Raw genomic sequence first — 23,772 nt, forward strand, 5'->3', positions numbered from 1 at the left:
CATCTCAGAAAGAGACAGGCTAAGATCAGGTCCAGACTGTGTTGGGGCAGAGGAGAGCAGGGACACAGGGAGGTTGAGGGGCTGGAGTGGTTGCTGGGGTGGGAGGCAAAGGCTCCTGTGATCTTGGAGTGATGGGGCTTCACAGAAGGTTCAGGGCAGACACTGAGGGTGAGACCATCAGGGCCCCTCAGACTGGGCAGTGGACGCTGCAGCAGTGGGCTGGGGCGGACTCACGTACACCGTCGGGCAGACTCCTGGGCCAGCTGCAGCCGGTAGACGGAGAGGCGGTTGATGCCACCACACACGCTGCCCCTTTCTCCTTTGCAGTCCATATCACAGTCCGCTTCACTCACGTTGGCCGCCTGGATCTTGTGACCACAGTAGCACTCAGCGCCGAACTCCAGCCCAGCGTACAGGTAACCCCTGGGGGGAGGCTGCTGTCAGGCAGGCAACAGTACCAGGGAGACCCCAGGGGACAGGAGACTCGGAGGGAGAAAACCTCCCCCCCATCCCAGGGCCGGGGAGACTCTGGGGGACTGGACAGTCTCCAGGAGGGACGGAGGCCAAGGAATGAACACGCGAGATTTCAGAACAGGGACAGTGGGGTGGAGGGCAGGGTGGGGGAGGGACGGGGGTCATGCCTACTCCATAGGCAGGACACCCTGCTGGGAGGCAGGGAGGGTGAGGACCCCTGGGGACATGGAGAACATCCTGGAGACACCTGTCAGCCCTCATCACTGCCTGATGTGTGTATCCTCCACGTCCATACTGACGCTCACAGTCACACATAACACATGCTTATACATTCATAAATACACATTCACGCTCTCAGTCATGTACACACACTAACTCACACACACATATGAACACATTCACACACACATGCTCTCACACAGTCACGCAGTCAGATACACACGTGCACATATACATTCACTCACACGATTCACTCATACACACACACATTCATTCATATATACACACGCACCCATACAGTTACACACATACACACACACATTCACTCAACAATTCACACATATACACATACACATTCATTCATACACACACATACCCATACAGCTACACACATACACACACACACACATTCACTCACACGATTCACTCATACACACACACATTCATTCATACACACACCCACCCATACAGCTACACACATACACACACATTCACTCACACAATTCACACATATACACATATACATTCATTCATACACACACATACCCATACAGCTACACACATACACACACACACATTCACTCACACGATTCACTCATACACACACACATTCATTCATACACACACATACCCATACAGCTACACACATACACACACATTCACTCACACAATTCACACATATACACATACACATTCATTCATACACATACACATACCCATACAGCTATACACATACACACACATTCACTCACACGATTCACTCACGCATTCACAGATACACACAGACACAGCCATACACACATTCACTCACACATACTCTTACATAGTCACACATTCACAGATACACACACACACACATACACACACACACACCCATACAGCTACACACATACACAGCCATACACACATTCATACATACTCTTACATGTTCATACATTCAAAATACTCATTTACACACATACGCTCATATACACATTCACTCAACACAATTCATTCATATAAACATTCACACATACATACACATACACACACAGCTACACACATACACCACATACCCACACCCACACACACCAGATCCTGAGTACACACACACACACACACACACACACACACACACACACACACGCGTGCGCGCACGCTCTACCACCACCACCACCACCCTGCCCCTCCCCCTTCCTCCTTGTCCACCTCTGAGTGAACCCAACCCCTGCCTTCCAGGAACCCATCACCTCACTGCCAGGCCCCTGGCGAAGGGGGAGGGGCGGGGGCACTTGTAGATCTTTGGCTGCAGGACCAAGCTCGCATACCCAGCCAAGAAGAAAATTTCTTCCTCCAAACAAAGCCAAACAAAATTCCGGGGGCTGTAAAGATGTGCTATTTTTTCCTGGCTGTGGAATCTTTTCCTAAAAAGGGCACTTGGTGGACACCGGTCTAAACACACAGAAGGAGGCTGCCGGCTCTGGCTGAGAATTCGGGGAAGGGGGAGCCTTGCCAGCCTTCTGCCCACCGTGCTCCCAGAGCCATGAGGGCTCCTCAGAGAGCAGCCTGACAGACAGAGAAAATGCTGGTGGCAATGGCTGTCTCCCAGATCCTGATGTGGTGTTGGGGAGACAGGCAGAACCACCAGGTTTATGGCTGTACACACCCCAGTGACTTGGTGACATTAGCCCTGCCCCATCCACCTGCTCCCCCTAGAAGATGACGCAAGAGCAGCTGACATGACTGGGCATCTTGGAAGATCACTTAAGACCTGCCGCCATGTCCCTGTCCCCAGACTCCTGCTTCTCAGACATTCCTCTAGACCCTCTCCTACCACGGAACCCACTGACAGAAGCAGCAGTGCCATGCTGTCAGTTCTGAAACTGGAGACAGCCTGTACCTCAGAGCCAGAAGGGGTGAAGGCTGAGGAGGAGGAACGCTGTTCTAGAGAGGCCTTAGAACAAGGGAAGGGGCTCGTATGCCAGCTGTCCTCCTGGCTTGGGAGAGCTGGAAGTCCACGGGGTGTTTGTAAACAGCGTTCTTTAAGAGGTAGAGTTTAGGGGTTGGGGATTTAGCTCAGTGGTAGAGCGCTTGCCTAGCAAGCGGAAGGCCCTGGGTTCGGTCCCCAGCTCCGAAAAAAAGAAAAAAGAAGAAAAAAAAAGAGGTAGAGTTTAAAACCAGGTGTGATGGCGCAGGCCTGTAACCCCCGTGACTCCAGAGCTCGAGGCAAGAGGACTGCGAAGACTTGTGATCACACAACCACCACATCTCAGAGACAATCAGTTGTCCAGATTAAGCTCAACCATGTAACCAGCTGACCACGCACACCATATGTTACAAGCCTGCTCCTTGGCATACTCCATACAGTTGTGTGGTCATACTCCCATCACATGAATCTTTGTGTATATGCATGCATGTGCACACATATGTAGACCCATGTGCACAAACATACATGTATGTGATTACATGTGTGTACACACATGCTTATCTGCACATGTGCGTGTGTTCATCCATATGCAGACATACATGTACACAAACATGCATGCATATATATGCATTTATATATGTGTACACACATGCTTATGTGAACACACATGCATGTGCACACACATGCAGACACTTATACACAAACATGTACATATACATTTGTGTGCACACATGCTTATGTGCATACATGCATGTGCACACATATGCAGATACACACGTGCAAAAACATGCATGTATACATTTACATACATGTGTACACACATGCATACACACTAGTCAATCATTCTCATGACCATTTCCTTCTACATTCCCCTGTTCATCCTCTGACAAGCCAAGGCAAATGACATTATTGAAGGAACACCAGGCAGAAAGGGTTGGAAGGGACACGTCTGGGGATATGGTGATAGTGTTAGGGCATGGGGCACTACCGTTCAGCACAGTTGTCCTGGCAACGGAAGACTGTCATCTTTTTGTAGTCGAAAAAGGACACACCTCGCAGGGCCCGGCTCTGGGTGTCGTCCAGGTAGCAGCCGATGTACTTGGCTGTAGGGAAAGAGGAAGAGTCAGGTAACTTGAGGATGAAGCCAGAGGGCTGCAGGAGGCGGCATGTGTGCCCCTGGCTGTGTGACTTTACTAAGTGTGAAGTACCAATTCTGTCCTCGGTGCACAAGCAAGAGATGGGGACTTCTGGGTGTTGGACAGTCAGGGCAGTGGGGACTACTGGGGTGAGGCTGCAGACCTTGAAGACACTAGGGCACAGGAAGGATTCCTTTCCCTGGACCACACCACATTCAGGGTCTCCTGGTGACACTGAACACTCGGACACTCGGGTTACAAGGCCCGTTTTAGTGGCTGTGGAAGGTCTGGAACCTTCCATTCCTTTATGGCCTGCCTCAAGGGTCTCACTGCACTTGGGCGGTTCAAGGTTCTGGCCTCACTTCACATGGTGGTTACTCCCCAGCTCTGGTCTCTGGGGCTTGGATGGCTTGACTGTGTCTTCCTTACACTGGGGATGAAATCACCAATCAATGGCCAGAGTGGAATGTCTCAGGAAGGTACAAGGGTCTGGATAGCAGAACAAGACGGTGGCTATTCTCTGGGTTGGGCTACACACTTTGTAGTTTGTCTCTCCGGGGGACTCCGGTGTTTGCTTCCTTCCAAGAGGCACTTCAAACGATATCTAAGTGTTGATACTGTGAACACTCCCCTTGGTGCCTGGCAGGAACTCATACACAAAGACAGCACCTTACAGTTTGTGCAAAACCTCTTAGCTTTTTCTTAACCCTTTCCCAACATCGAGATGTGAGTTATGGTAAGTGCTTCATACACATCACTCACCGAATCCTCACCAAGACTCTGCGAAGATATTATCTCTACTCTGTAGTCTAAGGAGATGGGGACTTCTGGGTGTCCAGGGTAACATCGCGTGCATAAACAAAGACAGAGCTAGATGCATGCAGCCGGGCTCTAGATCCCTCTTCTGGATGTTTGAGATGTTGCCTGTGCACTGGAAAGACCTGGCCTTCTCCTGCTCTTACAGAGGCCTAGAGAGGAGAGGCTTGGAGCTAAAAGCTGAATGAAGATTTGAATGCAGGTCTAGGGGACCCATACTGGCTATTTCTGCCCTTCCCTTGAAGAGATGGATCCAGTTAGGTCCTGGGATTAAATGGCCTTCCCAGGGAGTAACCAGGAAAACCTCAATGACAGTTGCACTTCCTCTGCCTAGGAGGCTGCTGGGGTTAAGTGAGAGGAGAACTCCTGTCCTTGTGCTGGGGAGCAGAGCTTGCAGGAGGATCCTCCCCACCATGCACGGTTGTTGTCTACTCTGCTGGACGCCAGTCTTCATCCTGGCAACTTGGACTTCCTTCACACAACAGCGGTAATAGCTCTTCAGAAAACAGCCTGGACTTCAAAGGGAACACTGCTGCCCTGGTCCCACAAGTCTGTCACTGGTGATGGCTCTGGAGGGTCCTGCTGGCCTTTGTTCTTCCTGAACATCCTAAACACCTCCTGCCTCAGACAGAATCTCAGCTGCTAGGGTGCTGTGGGGCACAGGGCGGGGTCACCCACACGCTTCATTTGGGTCTTTGCTAAAGGGCCGAGCATCTAAGTCTTTGTTTATTTCTGTTTTGGGTAAAACCCAGGGCCTGACACATACACAGTTATCACTTGACTAGGGCCCATAGATTTGCTGAATTCACTCATAAGGAGGGTCTCAGACCAAACTCAAGCCCAGCTCCATCTCCAAAGCTACCACTTTTGAGGCAGGACCTTGGGGGTTTCTCCATTCTGCTCAAACACCAGGACAGAGGACGAGAGCGAGAGAGCGAGAGCGAGAGAGCGAGAGCGAGAGAGAGACAGAGACAGAGAGACAGACAGACAGACACACACACAGAGAGAGAGAGAGAGAGAGAGAGAGAGAGAGAGAGAGAGAGAGAGAGAGCGCGAGAGAGAGCGCCCAAGAGCATTCCTATGGTGACTGTCAGGGTTGGATCATACATCTTTCTCCCTCAAACCTGAACTTTTAGTTTGAAAGGACACATTCACTATGGAAAATGCTCCTTTTTCTGTTTGTACAGTATGGTGGTAGGGGTGGGGGGTAATGGAACTCAGAGATTTGGGAGCCCAGGGGTCTATCTGAAGTACTGAATGCTGTGTGACTCCATCTGGCCCTCCCCAAGCGAGTATTAAACTGAGATGTCCCACACAGCTTGTATACACATCTGTGATGGTATGCCTATGCTTGGCCCAGGGAGTGGCACTATTAGAAGGTGTGGCTTTGTTGGAGGAAGTGTGTCACTGTGGGGGTGGGCTTGGAGACCTCCCCCTAGCTGCCTGAGGATGCTCAGTCTGTTCCTGCCTTCCTTTGGGTGAAGATGTAGAACTCTCAGCTCCTCCTGCACCATGCCTGCCGGGATGCTGCCATGCTCCCGCCTTGATGATAATGGACTGAACCTCTGAACCTGTAAGTCAGCCCCAATTAAATGTTGTCCTTTATAAAACTTGCAATGGTCATGGTGTCTGTTCACAGTAATAAAACCCGAACTAAGACATCTGTTGAAGGGACGCCTGAGTGCCTACACCCTTATCTGTCAAAAGAAGGGAGACACAAGGTCCTTTGGAGACACTGAACATTGACATGTCATATACATTGCCCAGTGAAGCCAACATCAAGGCAGGGCCTGCTGGCTCCTCCCTGCCAGCCTATCTGGTTTCTAACCTTGGAATGTCACAGCATTGCCAAGTATAAGCCCAGTCTTGTGACTGTTGACCACTGGGTCCTTCCCGGCCTCCTTCCCAGGCAGAATCTCTCAGAAGCAGGTCAGGTCAGGTATGTAAAGTCAGGAACCTTGGTACAGGCCACACAATGGGGGGATTTATGGCTGAGTTCACACAATCCATTGACATCTCCAGGACCCCAGGAAGTAGCTGTGACTTTATCTCCAGCCCAGAACCCAGCACGCAAGGATCTCTTCCCCTGCACCGAATTCTTCTCTTCGTACTTTTCCTTCTGCTCTCGTTAATCTTTTCACAGAAGTTCCCTCTCTCTGATGGAGGCCATTTGCTAAGAGAGTGGCTGGGCACACGCAGGTCTGCGTGTTCTTCTCTGTACGGCTGTGGAAGGATTCTGAGGTATCCCACGGTGCTAAGGTTAGCCAGGTCTGGGGTTGTAGCACGTAGGCACAGAGCTGGGCTCCTGGAGACGTCATTACCTCCTCCGACAAGCAGGATCAAAAATTCTGCTCTGGGTTACTCCAGGTGAGTTCTGTCTCACTCACAGCCCCTGCCCAAGAAGAGACACCAGATTCTTAAGCCCAATGCTTCAGAATATGGGCCTTGTGACCGTCAGGAGGTGATGAGGTCAACCTGAGGAAGGTAGCCCCAAACCAACAGGGATGAGGGCCTTGTGAGACGATGACCATGTTGGGACTGGAGAGATGGCTCAGTAGTTAAGATCACCGACTGCTCTTCCAGAGGTCCTGAGTTCAATTCCCAGCAACCACATGGTGGCTCACAGCCATCTGTAATGGGATCTGATGCCCTCTTCTGGTGTGCCTGAAGACAGTGACAGTGTACTCACACACATAAAATAAAATCTTAAAGAAAAAAAAAAAAAGATGTCTATGTGGCCAAGAAGATGACCATGTGACCAAATGAAAGGAGGACACGGGAGAGTGTTTGGCACATACGGATGGAATAGATAAGAAAGTGAGGGCAGAGATGTGTGCATATACATTTACATACAGAATATATACACATATGTATTGAGTGTATGCATGTTCACAGTATATGTGCACATGCATAGATGTTCCTGTGTGTAAACATGTGTGTATGTTTGTGTGTAAATCGAAGTGCTCATGTATGTGTGCACGCACACACCTGTATGGGGTGAATACTTCCACACGTGTGTGCACATGGCAGCTAGCATCAGGCGTTGTCTCTTAGGGTTCTGCTTCTACGTTCTTCCCTTCCTGGTTAGGCAGAGTCGTGAAGTCACTCACTGGCTGTTGTGGGGTTGTTGGAAGCGATGCGTGTGCATAGCTACAGGCAGTGCCAGGCTCTTGGTCCCACAGCTTACATCCAGCAGGGCACTGTGAGCTTGGGAGGGAGCCAGGCTTCCGTGTCCGGTCAGAAATCCATTTTGATTTTTGGTAGTGCCGATCTAAGGTGCTGAACCTCAAATAAATCGATCAAGAGACAGGATGCGTTTTCCTAATGATGCCACCTGCTTCTGGGGCTGCCTGCCAAGAGCCCGGAGCTTGGAGCTGCTTTCCTATGTGTTTTTTTCTTTTTTCAGTTCATAGCACACATATAAGGTCAACTGTTGGGCTGTGCCCAGGATTGAGGCGGCACACGTGCTTTGGAAATCACTGACTTCATTTGTCCAGAGATCTCTGTAACCAGGGCAAGCCACTGCTCTCTGGATTCAGTCTTACCATGTTCGATATGGACCGAAACAGCCTCGAATCCATGGAATGGCAATAGTTAAATAAAGCAATGAATCAACCCTACATGGTCCAGCCTGCAGCGGCCATTCCATGGTTAGCACCAGTACTAACAGAGGGGCAGCTACTAAGTGACATCGGGAACCAGAAGGTGAGCCAGGCACATGCATGGACCACTCTGTTCTAAGCCTCGAGCAGGAAATAAACAGCCACCAGCATGGAGTGCGGGCATTCAGTAAACAGCAATGTTACTGTTGACAGCCACAGAGACCATGCTATGGTCTCTCAGTTTCCCATTGTGATGGGGTCCAGCATCCCCAACAAAGCACAGCATTTACATAGAACTCAGACCTCTCCTCCCTCTCATGTTCAGCAGTTCTCTCTCTAAATGACTTTAGTTCCCCACCCCCCACCGCCCCAATGCAGTGTGAACCCTGGAAATACAAGGGGAAAGGCAATGTGTGTCCCTTACAAATGCATTTTTCTGGTTTTTTTGTTTGTTGGTTTGTTTGTCCGTGGTGGGCTGAATCCCAGGGTATGAACCCTCAGCTAATGGAGAACTGACCGGTGCATTTGATTCTCACAACCCACAAGGACATACATCATCACATAGATCCACTGTCACAGGAGCCACTGCATGACCTGTGACACACATTGAACCAGACTCGGAAGCAGCAGAGCACTGGAGCGGGACAAAGCTGAAATCTAGAGGTCCCCTGGCAGAGGGAGAGCCCCACATTCATTTACCTAATTCTGCCACTCGGCATCCGTTGGGTGCAGCCAGAGCAGGCACCTGGCGCTGTCCCAGGTGCTGACAGGTTGAGCTGGCAAAGACTGGAAAATACCCCCGCCCTCTGGAGCACAGCGTGCGGAGACCCAGCTGTGCAACCAAAACGTCTTTGGATTGTGGTGTGTGCATGGCTGTGGTGTAAAGATACAGAGTGTGGCTGTGACCGTGCACGGGGTGGAACTGGTTAGGTCACTCTGGAGAGTGGCTATGGGAGGCGGAGGCTCCAAAATAGGAGCTGTGCAGAGAGATGGGGTGGGGGTGGGGGAGTAAATAGGGCAAAAGACTGAGCTCCTGGGATAGAGAGAGCAGGAAGAAGCTCAGTGCACAGCTGCACAGCCCCACAGCTGGGACAGAAGGGGGCAGCATGGGAGGGAATCTGAGAGCTTAAGGAGCAGGCTGGCAGGGACGTGGGGAACTTTGAAAGAACCGGGTAGCGTTTGGAGTGGCCAGGGGTGGAATCTGAGTGGTTAACACGGAAAGAGCAGCCTCTCATTGCTAAGAGATGGCAGCTCCCTGAGTAGATCCCGGGGGGTTCTTCCTGAACATTGCTAACTGTCAGTTCTGTCCCAGACACATTGCCAGGTCCTTGCTGGATCCACATCTCACTGGGCTCTCAGGTCTGCCTGAAAGGGAGCCATTGTTAGGCCTGTGAGATAGGTGTGGAAATTCAGGCGTGGTCAAGCCATCGTCTGGGCCACACAGATGGCTAAGGTGGGGCTGGAATCCTAGGCCAACGTCCCCAGCCTGTTCTGTCTTCTTATCTCTGTAAGCTCTGGGCTCTCTCGCAGGAGAAGATGGTATGAGTCTTGTGGGCAGCTAGGATGGGTCCCTTTGTGAATCCTGTGCCTTCCCGGGGTGGAGAAGGGCTTCCTACAGTGGCACACAAAGGCTGTGGGACCAATCCTCTCACCCCATGCTCACTGGGTTTCCTGTAGCTATGGCGGTTTTCTCCAGCCTGCTTGGTCTCGTGGTAGCTGCCAGTGGCATGAGGAGACCTTCAGAGAGGACCAGGCATCTGGGCAGATGGTACTTAAACCCCAGGTGGTATTGACAAGGGCTGTGAAGCCCTGGACTGGCATCTTTACCTCTTGAGATCCCCCATATCCACATCTGGTCCTTGATTTTATTTTAAGTTATCTGTTCGTGTGGTGATGGCTACGTGCCGGAGGCACCCTATCCCCCTGGACCTGGGGTTACAGCAGGTATAAGCCACCTGACAGGGGTGCTGGGAATGGAACTCAGGTCCTCTGTAAGAACAGTACACATCTGATCTCTGACCTCCTGGACCACCTGTCCAGTCCCATTTGCTTGTTTGTGAGACAGGGTCTCCTAGCCTTGTCTGACCTCCAATTCTCTATGTAGCTAAGAATGACCTTGTACTTCTGAGTCTCATTCCTACCTCAGTACTGCTGGGGTTACAGATGTGCACTACCCTGCCTGGGGGTTGTGCATGCTGGGGAAGTGCTCTGTTAATTAAGGCACCCCCACCCCCAGTCCTCCACATCTGTTTAACAGGCATGGGCTCACCTGTATCCAGGTCTAGCCTGTGGTATGTACAGGTAATCAGAACCCTTTTGGGTGGAGAAGGCTGAGAAAATGCAAGGCAATGGAATTTACCCAGGGCGGTATTAGTACCTGGAGCATTGGCTTGTTAATTAGCCCAGGCTAGCCTCTGACTCCTCCCCTCCCCAGGGCAGTGTTAGTGTATCATCAACAGGAGGAGAAGTCTTTAGCATGGCCTTAGTTTCACTTTGCTAAGTAGCTACCATTAAGTCTGGGCTCCCGGTGTCCCCCTACCCGCTCTGAGACAGTCTCTTTATAAAGCGCAGGCTAGCCTCTGACTCCTCCCAGCTTAGCCTCCCCAGGGCAGAAATGTCTGTATTCACCACCCTGCCCAGCTGCCTCCCTATCTTACAACATAGAGCTGATTCTGCACATGTCAAGTGCTCACAAGGGATCCTGGGACATTCTGTGCCCTGGAACGCCGATTCTGGAGTTTCTGTGTGTTCAACAAGCAGTAGGATTCTAAACCAAGGCAAGTGTGGGGTTCAAGTGGAACTCGCCAATTAAGGAGTATCTATGTGACTCACTCCTTACGGATGACAGGACCAATTCCCTACATTCACGAGTGCTCCGGAGCTCTGAGACCAGTTGGTGGATGCTATTTCTACATTTGTGTCCCCCCCCCCCCGCAACCCCGAAGCCCCCTAGGCTCTTACCTCTCTCCTCCTCCTTTTCCTTCTCCTTCTCCCGAACAACCCTCCCCTTGAGGGCTCGGCTCCAGGCTCCTCCGTAGTCGCCCAATTTGGCTCTCTCACTGGTGTCCTTGCCCTTGAATGTGGGTCCGTACCTCCGTGCGATGCTGGAGGCCTCCACGGTGTCTCGGAAACCTCTGCCCAGGTGCAAGTCACCCAGGAAAGGCAGCTCGGCTCCTCCTTCCGCCGGGCTCCCCGCTGCGGGGCTGGCCTGGCTCTGGGGCACCGAAGGCTGGCCCACGAAGCCGGAGTGCAGGAAGACAAGGCTCCCGGCGGTCAGGTAGATAGCCAGCAGTGTAAAGAAGCGCACGGGCTTCCTGCGGAAATACCGGAAACACCGCTGGAACTTGAACCAGAGCTTGGCCATAGCAGGATCATTACGGACTGGCTCGGGGCAGGCTGGGTGGATGGCTGGGAAGGGGCGCGGAGGGCGTGGCTTCTGGGGACTCCTCAGGAATGAAACCGCAAAGGCTTGGTGCGCTGATCCCTCCACAGAGATAATGTAGCAGGAAAGGAAGCCAGCGCCCAGCTGAGTCCAGGGGTGACACGGACAACGGTTGCTGGAATCCCAAAGTCAAGGCGCGCTGCCTGGGGCCAAGAGAGGGGACTTACAGGATGTGGTCTCCATTCCTTACATCTTGTTCCTCACCCAGAGTTTGGCTAAGGAACTCTGGTGACAGGGATGGGGGAGGGAGCCCCGCGTCTGCGATGTTATTCTGACCCCTTCTCAGCCTCTTGGGTTGCTGTTGATCTTGATTAGTTCACTGAGAGCTTAAATGCTGGCCTCTTCTCTATCTCCAATGGGTGACCAAGCTGTGTGCCACCTTCTGGGGACGCGTGCTGGAAGGACTCCATCTGGTCAAGATTCAAGCCACCGGGCTACCACCTGTAAAACATCAGACACACTCATGATGGCTCCCCTCTGAAGTCCGAAATGGAACGAGGTCCTAAGCAACCTCAAGGGGGTATGCAGAGGCCCAGAGAGGGGCTGGAAGTGTCTTGAGAGCAGGCCCCACGTGGGCTCCAGGAGTGCACAACCCTGCCTTTACTCTCAGCAGGCCTCAGTGGGATTGGGGCTTTTCAGATCTGCACACACCTCTCACATGGCCTAGAATACCTGATACAGTGTCAGTGCTCAGGGTTGTTGTTACAAAGTACTTAAAAAATAATGGCAAAAAAGGACTTTTCTGTACATTCAGTATGGACCCAGAGGGTGCATGTGTGTGTTCGTGTGTATGTATTTGTGTGTCTCTGTGTGTCTGTGGCATGCATGTGTCTGTGTGTATGTACTTGTGTGTCTCTGGTATGTATGTGTGTGTATGTATGAGTTGGTGTATGTGTACGTGTATATTTATGTATGCATTTGTATGTCTCTGTGTGTGTTATGAGTGTGTGCCTGTGTATCTTTGATATATGTGTGTGTCTGTATATATGTGTCTGTGTATATGTATTCGTATGTCTCTGGTATGTATGTATATGTATGTTTACATGTGTATGTATGTATGTATGTATATGTTGGTGTGTATGTATGCATGTGTGTATGTGTCTCTGTCTGTGTGTGTGTACGTATGTGTGTTATGAGTGTGTGCCTGCTTATGTCTCTGTGTATGTGTGTGTGTATGTATGCATGTGTGTATGTGTCTCTGTCTGTGTGTGTGTACGTATGTGTGTTATGAGTGTGTGCCTGCTTATGTCTCTGTGTATGTGTGTGTGTATAGAGGTCAGAGGTTGATGTTGAGTAACTTCTTCAGTCACTCTCTGTTGTGTTTTTGTTTTTTTTTCCTTTTTTTTTTTCCGGAGCTGGGGACCGAACCCAGGGCCTTGTGCTTGCTAGGCAAGCGCTCTACCACTGAGCTAAATCCCCAATCCCCTCTGTTGTGTTTTGAGACAGGGTCTTTTCTATAAAACTGGAAGCTAGTTTGGCAGACACTGCCTGGCGATCGAGATCCATGTATACTCCTGCCTCCACCATCCCACTGCTGAGGATCTGAGTTCAGGTCCCCATGTTTACCAATTCTTTACCAAGTGAGCCATGTCCCTAGCCCCAGGCTTGCCCCCTCCCCTGTTTCCCACCCATGGCTGGTTCAATCTGTATGCAGAAGCCACCAGCAGGGCAGAGGTCCAAGTCACTTTGCTCCCCTATTCTACACAAGTGTTGCATATATTTATCAAACCTGCATGGATGTGTGGGTTCCCATAAGTCCAAAGAAAACCTCAGAGACTATGCTGAGCCTAAATTCATTCCTATGGCTCCTTCAAGGAGGCTGGGCTGTGTTCCAGCTACAGCTGAGGTGCGGAGATAAAACATACCTCCCAAGGGCTTGCATTCTAAGGCAGAAATCAAATCTACGGGTGTCGTCTCTGCCTGAGCGGGAGATGGGAAGGCAGGGAAGCAGGCTTAGTAAGCCACACATCCATGCGATCTGCATTGGCTGTAGGCTTCCAGGTGGCCAGCTCCGGGCTAAGTGTCCCCTCTAGAATATAGTTTCATTTATCCTCTCCTGTCTTACAGGTGAGGGAGGGGAGGGCTTCCAGGAGGAGTAGGGTAGCACTGCAATTTAAAACCAGGGCTTCTTTTTTTTTTTTTTAAGAGATGTAGCCCAGGCTAGATTCAAACTTGCCCTGTAGCTGAGGCTATCCCTGAACTCCTGTTCTTTCTGCTTTAACTTCCCAAGTGCTGGGATTACAGGTGAGTGCCATCTTGCTTGGCCAAACCACAGCTCTTAACCTTTTCGACACTGTCTCTCCACACACACTCTGAACACTGCCTGACAATTCAGAGAAAGCCTCAAAGCAAGAGCAGCCCATCTCTTTCCAGCGACTGCGGCCGCCTCCCCTGGTCAGGGCTTTCCAAGGAGGGTCTGATGGTTAGAAACTCAAATTTCCATGGGAGGTGTTGAAAAGTTCTGACTTTCCAACTACATCTTTGCTGTCTGTCACAAGGTGGCCTTGGATCCGATAAACTGGGTAAACTGTTGGGCAATGCCGTTTCATATTGCCACCAGCAGGGGGCGACAGGATGCTCTCAGCCGATGCAAGGGGCACCCAGTTGTCCCTCACCAGTGGAAGTGAGGCTCTGGGAAGGCCTCTCAAGCCACACTGCAGCTCAGGAGTTTCACTGAGGTTCTGGGTGGTATCTTGCCACCATATTCCTTGAGACCCAGCACTTACTACACCAACCGAGGTATGTGGAATTGATAACTGAGCATGGCACAAAGTCCACACACGTCTGCCACAAAACATCCGTCTGCCCATCTGACACCTTCAACCTCTACACATCCATTAGTTTATCCACCCAGCCATCTACCCTTTTATCCATCTGTCTGTCATCTTCCTTCAGGACACCTACCCATCCATCCCGCACCCATCCTTCCATAACTGTGCCTGTTCGTCCATCCATCCATCCATCCATCCATCCATCCATCCATCCATCCATCCATCTCTCCAATCAGCCAGGCACCATCTGTCCTTCCAGTTAAATAGAACAGGGCCAGGAAGATGGCTCAGCAGGGAAAGGTGGTGGCCTCCAAGCTCACTGATTCAAGTTTAATCCCCAGGAACCCAGATGATGGAAAGAGAGAATTGACTCATGAGAGTTATTCTCTGACCTCCTAATGCGCACTGTGGCATGATCTTATGCACACTTATGCATGCTCATACACATGCATGTTCACACTCACATATATACACAAACATGCACACGCTCACACACATGCACGCCCACATACACACTCATACACATGCATGTTGATATTCACATGCACACTTATACACACACACATATACTCACACATGCATGCATACACGTACACACATGCATACTCACATACATGCACACTCAAACACATGCGTGTTCACAATCACATGCACATTCATATACACATTCACACACATACATGCATACTCCTACACTCACACAATACACACTCTCACACATGCACACTCACTCACATACACTCTGATTTAATTCTCACAACGATTCTGCAAGGTTCTGCATCTCTTACAGAGCTGGGAATTTAGTGTCAGAGGGATTGATGGACTCGTTCTGAGACACACAGCTGGTAAATGGTAGGAGGCTGTGTGGACCCCAGGACTTCAGACATATTCCTACCCAGCATCTGCCTCTTGCTTAGGGACCATAAGTCAAGCACATGATAGAGAGGAGCCCTTGAGCCCTTGCAACGAGGTCCCAGATTTGGACTTACCATATCAGGAGATCTGAGGACCCTGCTGAGTCCTGGGAAGTATGGGGCTCTGTAGCACTGAACGATCTCCAGCTGCCTGGGGACAGAGATCAAAGAGGGCTTCCCTAGGTAGCAGCCCTTGACCTAGCAGGCCTAGGAAAAGCAGATATTCTCTAGGTAGGGGAGAGCTGAGAAAGAGCCAGGTCAGGAGGCAGAGAACAGTGGGGTGGGGCCAGACACAGCAGTCCTTCCTGCCTTGGTCCTGCTAGGGGCAGAGAACACGTGTGCATGTGTGTGAGTGTGCATGTGTAAGTATGTGTTTATATAAATGTGCATGTGAGTGTGAGCATGCATGTCTGAGTGTGAATACATGTGTATGTGTGTGAGTGTGCATGTGCATGTATGTGTGTGTATGAATGTGCAAGTATGTGTTTATATAAATGTGCATGTGAGTGTGAGCATGCATGTCTGAGTGTGAATACATGTGTATGTGTGTGAGTGTGTATGTGCATGTATGTGTGTGTATGAATGTGCATGTGAGTGTGAACATGCATATATATATGAGTGTGCGTGTGCATGTGTGTGTATGTATGTGTGTGTATGAATGTGCATGTGAGTGTGAATATGCATGCATGTGAGTGTGTATGTTTGAGTGTGTATGTGTGAGTTTCATGATCACAGTTTAGCCCCTCCCTCCCCCCTTTTGAGGAAGTGTCTCATGCAACCTGGGCTGCCTCAATCTCACTGTGTAGCCAGAGATGACCTCGAACCCCCGATCTTCCTGTGTCCTCTTCTCAAATGCTGCTTTACAGGTATGCACAACACCTGGTTTAAGGAGCACTGGAGACGAACCCAGGACTGCCTGCTCGCTGGGAGCCACCCCTCCAATCAAGTCATATTTCCAGCACACTCTGCACTGTAGGAAGATCACCTTGAAGCAGGTGCCTCATGGGAGCCCATGTACTTCACCCCTATGTGCCACGAAGAGAGGAAGCCAGGAGTCGCTCTGGCACTCTGAGGGATCCCCCTCACAGATCACAGATCTTTAGGGCAGAGTGTGGCCCTGACCAGCAGCCCACCTGGGTTCGCTTGAGTGGCGAGAGACACCTGTTTCCACCGGCTTCAAGCTTCTGACTCCCCTCCACTCCTCGCTTACACTCCAGGCTGCCACCCCCCACCCCACCCCCGCCTCATGTGAGCAACCAGGAAGCTGTTTTCCCACATTATCAAGGAACACACCATCGATCCCCGCAGCCCTTACCTCGCCGGTGATGTTTCTAGATCTGGCTCTTTGGGTCCCCCTCTATGTTCTTTATGTTACCACACATCTTTCCCTTAAGTGGTTGCCAAGTGGGCATCTGGGCACACTGAACTCATCAGCAGCTGACAGGAGACAGACATGGGGGTGGGGGTAGGAGACTCAGGGAAGAGGGACACAGAGCAGGGGCCGTGCCACCCCACCTTCTGGAGGATGGTACAGATGCAAACTTCCTACCCACACCCTCATGTTAGGGCTAAGAGGAAAAGTATCCTAGAGTCTTAGCCCTACCACCTGGTATAGTGTAAACCCCACCCCTGGCCCTGGCTGTTTGCAGTGGAGGGGTGAAGAAAGATGGGGCTGTCCCTCGCCCCAGCGCTCAACTTAAAATCAAGTCTTTGTACCAAGGACCACTGTGCTCAGGTGGAGGCAGCCTTGGGGGTGGAAGTTTGGGGTTTTGAGGGGGCAGCAATGCTGTATTATTTGTCACTGGGTGGGTCTGGGTAGAGAAACCTCCCAGGCTGCAGTACCTTGTCCTCAGAGGAACCACCTCTCTGCCTCCTGGAGCTGCCAAGACTCCCCCACATCTCTCCCCAAGACCTCTTCCTCCCTCTCACAGACAGAAACTCCACCCCCAAAGCGGACAGGAGAATTAGCCGCCAAATGAACATCTACTTCACTCTGGGTGCCATGTTTAAAGGACTTATATTTGCGCCCCACATTTTCCTCTCTCCTCACAACCTTTGAGGCAGGACTGAAATCTTCCCAGGCCCACGGATACACCCACAGTTCCATGGATGTTTCCTGCAGGAAACCCTTTCCTCTTTCTGGGGACTCCAGCACATTAATGTCCTCCCTCCCTTGGCACCTCCAAGTCTTAACCTCCCTGGGCAGCATTGTTTCTTTATGAGGTGAAATCAGTCACAGAGACATGAAGCACGGGTGGGGGTGGGGGTGGGGGTGGGGGTGGGGGTGGGGGTTGGTGGGGGGTGAAAGGTCAGGGTCGGGTGAGGTTAGCACTCACTGAGGCGAGGATGGCCCACATGCTCCCTGCTCTTCCTTGCAGGGGATCTCTGGAGTCTCAGTGTCCCCATCTGTAAAGTGTGTCCCTCCCTTATTGGGCATGCCCAGGACTTGGGTCAGTGTGTCCAACAGCAGCCCCTGAGTGACTGAATGCAGATTTTTTTTTTTAATACTAGAAACAACTTAGGGGTTGAGCTGCCAAGTAAGAGATGGGCACTGGTTGGGGTAGGGGCTACCTGCCCGGCAAGAAGGGAAATAATGAGGCTCCTCACCCTGTAGCTCCTTCCTTTAGGAGTAAAGAGTCTCCCCCCAGATTCTTGAGGGTAACTGGAGGGAAATTTTTAGGCTGGGAAGAGGCTGGGCTTTCCTTCCACATGTCAGGGCCTGACCTGGGGTCAGAGGCAGTTGGGGGATTAGACAAATCCAGGGACCAACTAAACCTACGACCAAAGTTTGCCCAAAAAAGAGCTGCTGGGAAACATGGTTGATGAAAGACAATGTCTTCTCGGTGCCAGGGAGGAGTCCATCTGGGTCATCTCCTACCTCCTGACAGCACAGCCCACTGAGGAGATGAAAGGCAGGAGCCCTTGGCTGAAGGAGGAGTGTGCCTCCCAGGAGGAGTTTCTGTCCACCCTGGACAGCTTGTCTCATAGGCCTACCCTGTGTGCATCCACTGGCTTCATCTCATATTACTTTTAGAGTTTAATTTAATCTGTTATTATCGTGTATGTGTGCATGCACGCTCACACATAAGCGCCACAACATGTGTGGCGGGGTCAGAGGGCAACTCTCTCGGTTTTCTCCCTTCCACAGATTGCTCCAGGGACCAGGCTTGGGCTGTGCAGAAAGTGCAGAGCCATGCGGCTTGCCCTGGGTTTTGTTTTGAGGTGAGGTCTTACGTAGCCTAAGCTAGCTTCAAACTCCCTGTGGACCCGAGGATGGCCTTGGAGTCCTGATCCTCCGGCTCCCACCTCCAGGGTGCTAGATTCCAGGTAAGCTCAGCTTTGTGCCGCCCTTAATACATCCTTAAAACATGAGACACCAAGATGGAGACGCAGAAAAAAGAGTCTTAGTTCTCGCCACTCTCAGCCGGGACAACAAATAATTACATCCCGCTTTCCAGTTTCTGCTCCACACACCTTTAAATGCAGGGAAACTGAGGCAGGGCATTCAAGAGCCTCGTAAGGGCCTGGCTGTCTGAAGACAGAGCAAATGTCAGTCCCCGTGAGAAGAGCGAGGGAGAAAACAGATGAGCCGAAGGGGACACTGAGTCAGGAGCCAAGCCTTGGACCTGGATGCTTCCAGGTACTCAGACACTGTCCTCGGCACACAGCGCTGCGCATAGTGCAAGGGCTCAGGGTCCCCGGAGAGCAGCAGCCTAAATCCAACATTCTCTCCTCCATCTGACCCAGCCACTGTTACTGGAGAAGTCTCCATTTGAGGGCCATATTACTGGGGGAACTGAGGCCCTCTGGATTCTTAGTTTTATTAATAAAAGAATTTTAAAACAGACCCAAAAGGAAACCCAAACATGCTGCCTGGAGGAGGGAGATGAGAGAGGGAGGAAGGGAGAAGGGAGGGAGGAGAGGGAGGGTAAGGAGGGGAGAGAGGGAGAGACAGAGAGAGAGAGAGACAGAGACAGAGAGAGAGACAGAGAGACAGAGATAGCTATGTCCTTTAAAGTTAGGGTACAAGAAAGCTGGCTGGCAGGTCCAGTAATGGGCTTGGCAGATGAGAGGTGGGGACAGTTTCAGGGAAGGAGTGAGAAAACCTGTGTCTGGCTTTGACCAGTGTCTGAAAGGAAAGAGAGAGAGAGAAAACAAAAAGTTCCACTTTTCTGAGTTAGAGTGCCCTGGGTGCTAGCATCTGCAAGCATTTCCCGCCCCCACGGGAGAGTACATAATGTCATTAGTGAATAATTATTCTTCCCTTGTATGACTCAAAGTCCACGGGAGAGGGGTACATTCCCAATGGCCTCCTAGCCCACTCACCACCTAACACTGTGGTCCTCTTCAGGACTCGCCCACAGCAGCTGAACTCAGATGGACCTCCAGACAGGGGACTATGATTCAGCACTGAAAAAGAACTCATGTGTGATTCCAACCATGAGTTCTGGGAAAGACGGCATCACGGAGACAGCAATGGCGTGGGTGTTACCTGCCGCTGGGGTGAGGTATGGGGAGGAGGACTGGTGGAGCCCAGGACTTTGGGGGTGATGGCTCAGTCTAGCTGATACTGTAATGGCACATACATGTGGAGTTATGTCCAGAACCAAAGCATACATGACACTGAGTACAGTCCTGAAGTCTGGAACAAGATGAAAGGAAGCATATACGAATGACCACAGGTCCAACCAGGTCTGAACCCCACTGGTGCTGACAGCGTGGGCAGGGGGAACAGGGGATAGCTCTGTGCCTCCTGACTACCTGCTGCTTCAACAAATATGACCGTTTGCACATTAACCTAACCGTGGTTGGCGCCGATTCATCACACACTTCAAACAGCTAGGCGAGAGGGTTTTGGATGTTCTAACCCAAAGACTGGACAAATGTCCCAGGCAACATATGAGCTGGTTCCTTTGGTCTCCACAGCATGCAAGGGTGGATTGAAACATCGCCCTGTGTCCCATAACACCATTATTTTAACTGCAATGGAAAGTGTTTGCAACAGTTCCTTTGATTTTTCTTTTTTTTAAACTGCGATGGAAAGTGTTTGCAACAGTTCCTTTTTGTGTTTTTTGGTCTTTTGTTTTTTAGCTGCAATTCAAAGTGTTTGCAACAGTTTGTTTGAGATTTCCCCACCCCTAGGACAGGATGGTTACACAGTTGCCAGTGCAGGCCTGGGAAGGTAAGAAGCCTTAGGAAGGGAGGGACCAACCGACAGACAAGGCGGAAGTTATCTCCTATCCAGTGGTTCTGATGACCCAACTGAGACCCAGTCCCCATCTGTGTTCCTATCAGGCAGCTGGCTGCCTTCTGCAGCGGCCCGCCCGCAGCAGCACTCCCTTCCTCCCCAGGAGAGAGCTGTGTAGAGCAGGGCCCGGGGGCCCCTATCATTAAGCCATCTGGAACCATCGCTCTCCTGCAGGCTCCGCTGTGTCACGGGTCAATTAGCGCTCATTTGCATAGACACCCTTAATAGGCTGCTAATTGTCAGGGGGATAATGGATGGTTGTATTCACGGGCAGAATGTTTATCCAGGGGGACAGACCCATAGGGGTGGCAGAGCCGAGAGGAAGGGAAAGGAGGGGACCTGGAGTCCAGAGGAGGCCCAGGAGGGAAAGATGGAGCCAACTCTGCGGTGCTGAGCCAGCAGCTTTGTGTGGAGTCTGAGCATCCCTGTGCTGAAGGGTGCTTCTCCAGTCTGCTCTATTAAAATAACTGGAAAGTGCCAAGTAGCAAGGTGGAGCCATATGGGCCCTCTGGAGAGATCTAGGAGCTGAGAACTCCAGAGAAGGTCCCCAGCAGGAGGACACCATACAGCCTGTACTGACTGGATACTGGGACAGGAGCCATATAGCAGAGGCTGCACCTCCAGCTGCCCACAGAACCCACAGGCAACTCTGCCCGTGCTTCTTAAGGTAGACCACACAGGGTGTAGGAAGGAAGACCTAAGGTCCCTTCTGGAGCAGGTCTGAGTTGTGCCTTAGCTGTTGTGCACAAAGCCAGGATGTACATTCCTTTCTTGGTGGGGCTCAAAGCCAGAGTCATTCAGGGTGGCCTTTCAAAGAACACATCCACTGACCTGTGCCAGCAAAGGTGACTGACAGACAGGGACACTCTGAGGAGGGGCTTGAGGGCCACCAAGGAACATCTCCAAGCTTTCAGAGCTCACACCACCCTCCCATCAGCTGCATCTTCTCTAGAGTAGGGAGCACAGAGCCAGAGGGTGAGATGTACCACCCAGCAAAACGGTGTTCTGTAACAGAAGGGGAAACCAAGGCACAGAGACTAAGAGGCCGTCCGTGTTCAGTGGGACCAGCTCTCGACACTGTTGTCCCAGAGGGCAAGGCCTTCTTAGCAGCCAGCCAGGACAGGCTGGATGATTTATATGTGCAGGACTCAGAAAAACCAACGGAGCGACCCAGGGTCAACCCAGCCAAGTCGGACCGAGCTAGCTCCAGAAACTGCCACCCCGTGCTCACACTGCTCTTGTTCAGCTCCTTCTAGCCACAATCAAAAGCCAACTGTTGGCACACCCGGTTGGACTAATTTGGGAACAGTGATGGCTTCCATTAGAAACTCTTCCCCAGGGAGGAATTTTCCACTCGGGAACATCTCTGGCCCAGTCTTGAGTCCCAACCAGACTGTACGTACTGGGGGAGGAACCTCTGTCCTACCCCGAGGAGCTCCCTCAAAGGCCATGGCAGACCTGCCGCAGCTTGGGCCTTCACCTCTCCCATCATGGCCGCTCCAGGGGACTCCACAGTGGTTTTATGCTCCGTTGACAGGTGAGAGAGGCAATCTAATGATGGAAGAGAAAGCTAATAAGCAGCAAGATACACCTCAGAACTCGGGTTGGTGCCAGTCTCCAACCTTCTTCCCACTGCTGACCCCCAGTCCGAGGGAGACAGAATGGTGATGGGAATCCCTCAGACTCTGGGAACCTTTCTCCTTTGTGTGTTCAGAGCCCTTGTAGGGAGGGGGATGAGGACTTCTCAGAAGGGCAGAGGTCCTTGGTCCTTAGCATCTTCAGCATGGCCTTCAGTGGCCGGAAGAGTTCTGTGGTACCTAGTGGGAAACTGTCTTCTCAATGTCCTCCTACGAGGACACCCTCAGGCAGAAAGGGAGTGTCCTCCAGCTCCTCTGTCAACCATCTGGACATCATAGGAGACAAAGCCCTAGCCCTTCCTGGCACACTCATGGCGGCTCTTCTCCCAACCCAGCACAGACATGTAGCATTCCCTCCAGCATCCTCTCCTCAGTCCTAGCACAGACTGGGGTCCTGAACCCCACTCAAAATGAGGAACGACAGCTGCTACCATTTGCCCCAGAAACCCGGTTAGTGCTGGAAGCTGCGAACTAGATTCTCCAGCTCTTGGGAACTCAAAGTGAACCACCAGCTGCAGCCTGCAGCCCCCAGGCCACGTTCTAGCTCCTCCGTGGCTGGTGCTGACCCGCATCACAGGATGGTCAGCCGCAGGGAGGGATATGGCTGTAGGCAGAGTTTCCGACCTGCCCCAGGGAACACGCCTAGGCAAAGTCACAGCTCTCGGCCTCACCATTCAACACACCCAGATTTTACCCTAGCTTTCCATCACTGGCTCTACATTGGGGTTCAATATTGGGGTTCCCACTTGCAGGACCTTGACGTAGGGTTGCCAGGGGTCTACCGACTGGCAGTGGATTCTCTGACTGGGACAATTAGACTCTGCGTCTTTCTGTGTCGAGGTCAAAGCTCCCAGGGAGACAGTCATGCCTCAGTGCCTTCTAGGGGACTGGGGAGAAAGACACACCCATGAATTATATATTTCCAGCCATCTCCAAATTGCTCAGCAATTACAGAACACCACAGTAGCCACCGGAGGCAGGAGCCTCCCTGTGGGCTGAGACATAGCTGGGCAGAAAGGAACTTGCCAGCCAGGGGATGGGTTAGAAGTGAGTTTATGGTTTTTTTTTCCCCCTCTCCCTCACCGAGCTGTGCTTTGGAAAAATACAAGGAAGCACATGAGGGTTCTTTAAAATGATTTTTTAAAAAAAAAAGATTTATTTATTATACACTGTAGCTGTCTTCAGACACACCATCAGAGGGCATCAGATCTCATTACAGATGGTTGTGAGCCACCATGTGGTTGCTGGGATTTGAACTCAGGACCTCTGGAAGAGCAGTCAGTGCTCTTAACCACTCAGCCATCTCTCCAGCCCCCTTTAAAATGATTTTATGTTCTGTGTCACAGCACACACATGGATGCCACAGAACACCTTGGGCCAAATGGGTTCTCTCCTTCTGTTATGTGCTTTCTGGGGAATCAAAGTCAGATCTGCCAGGTTTGGCATAAAGTTCCCTTATTGGCTAACCCATCTCGTCAGCCATTTTGTGAGCTTTGTTACCAGTTAGACTGGAGTTTGGACTTTGGTGCTTACACAAGATGGGACAAAGAACCCGGGGTCATTTAAGGCACATGTCTTATGTGTAACACGAGGTGAGAGTGCCAATC

The 23,772-nt window shown here is 51.3% G+C and overlaps 1 protein-coding gene across 6 annotated transcripts in view; it reads right to left on the bottom strand.

Moving 5' to 3' along the window:
* Positions 1-23,772, bottom strand: part of Wscd2 (WSC domain sialate O sulfotransferase 2) — a 94,385-nt gene that overhangs the window by 30,380 nt on the left and 40,233 nt on the right. For 2 of the 6 annotated variants that reach the window (NM_001271178.2, XM_087578994.1), the window contains 3 exon segments: positions 239-423; positions 3,588-3,702; positions 11,115-12,036. In NM_001271178.2, the coding sequence (NP_001258107.2) occupies positions 239-423; positions 3,588-3,702; positions 11,115-11,517 (703 nt within the window). In that variant the 5' untranslated portion in view covers positions 11,518-12,036. 6 annotated transcript variants of the gene reach the window in all.

The sequence above is a fragment of the Rattus norvegicus genome, chromosome 12 (genome assembly GCF_021556685.1).
Source record: "Rattus norvegicus strain SHRSP/BbbUtx chromosome 12, alternate assembly SHRSP_T2T, whole genome shotgun sequence".
Classification (NCBI taxonomy): Eukaryota; Metazoa; Chordata; class Mammalia; order Rodentia; family Muridae; genus Rattus; species Rattus norvegicus.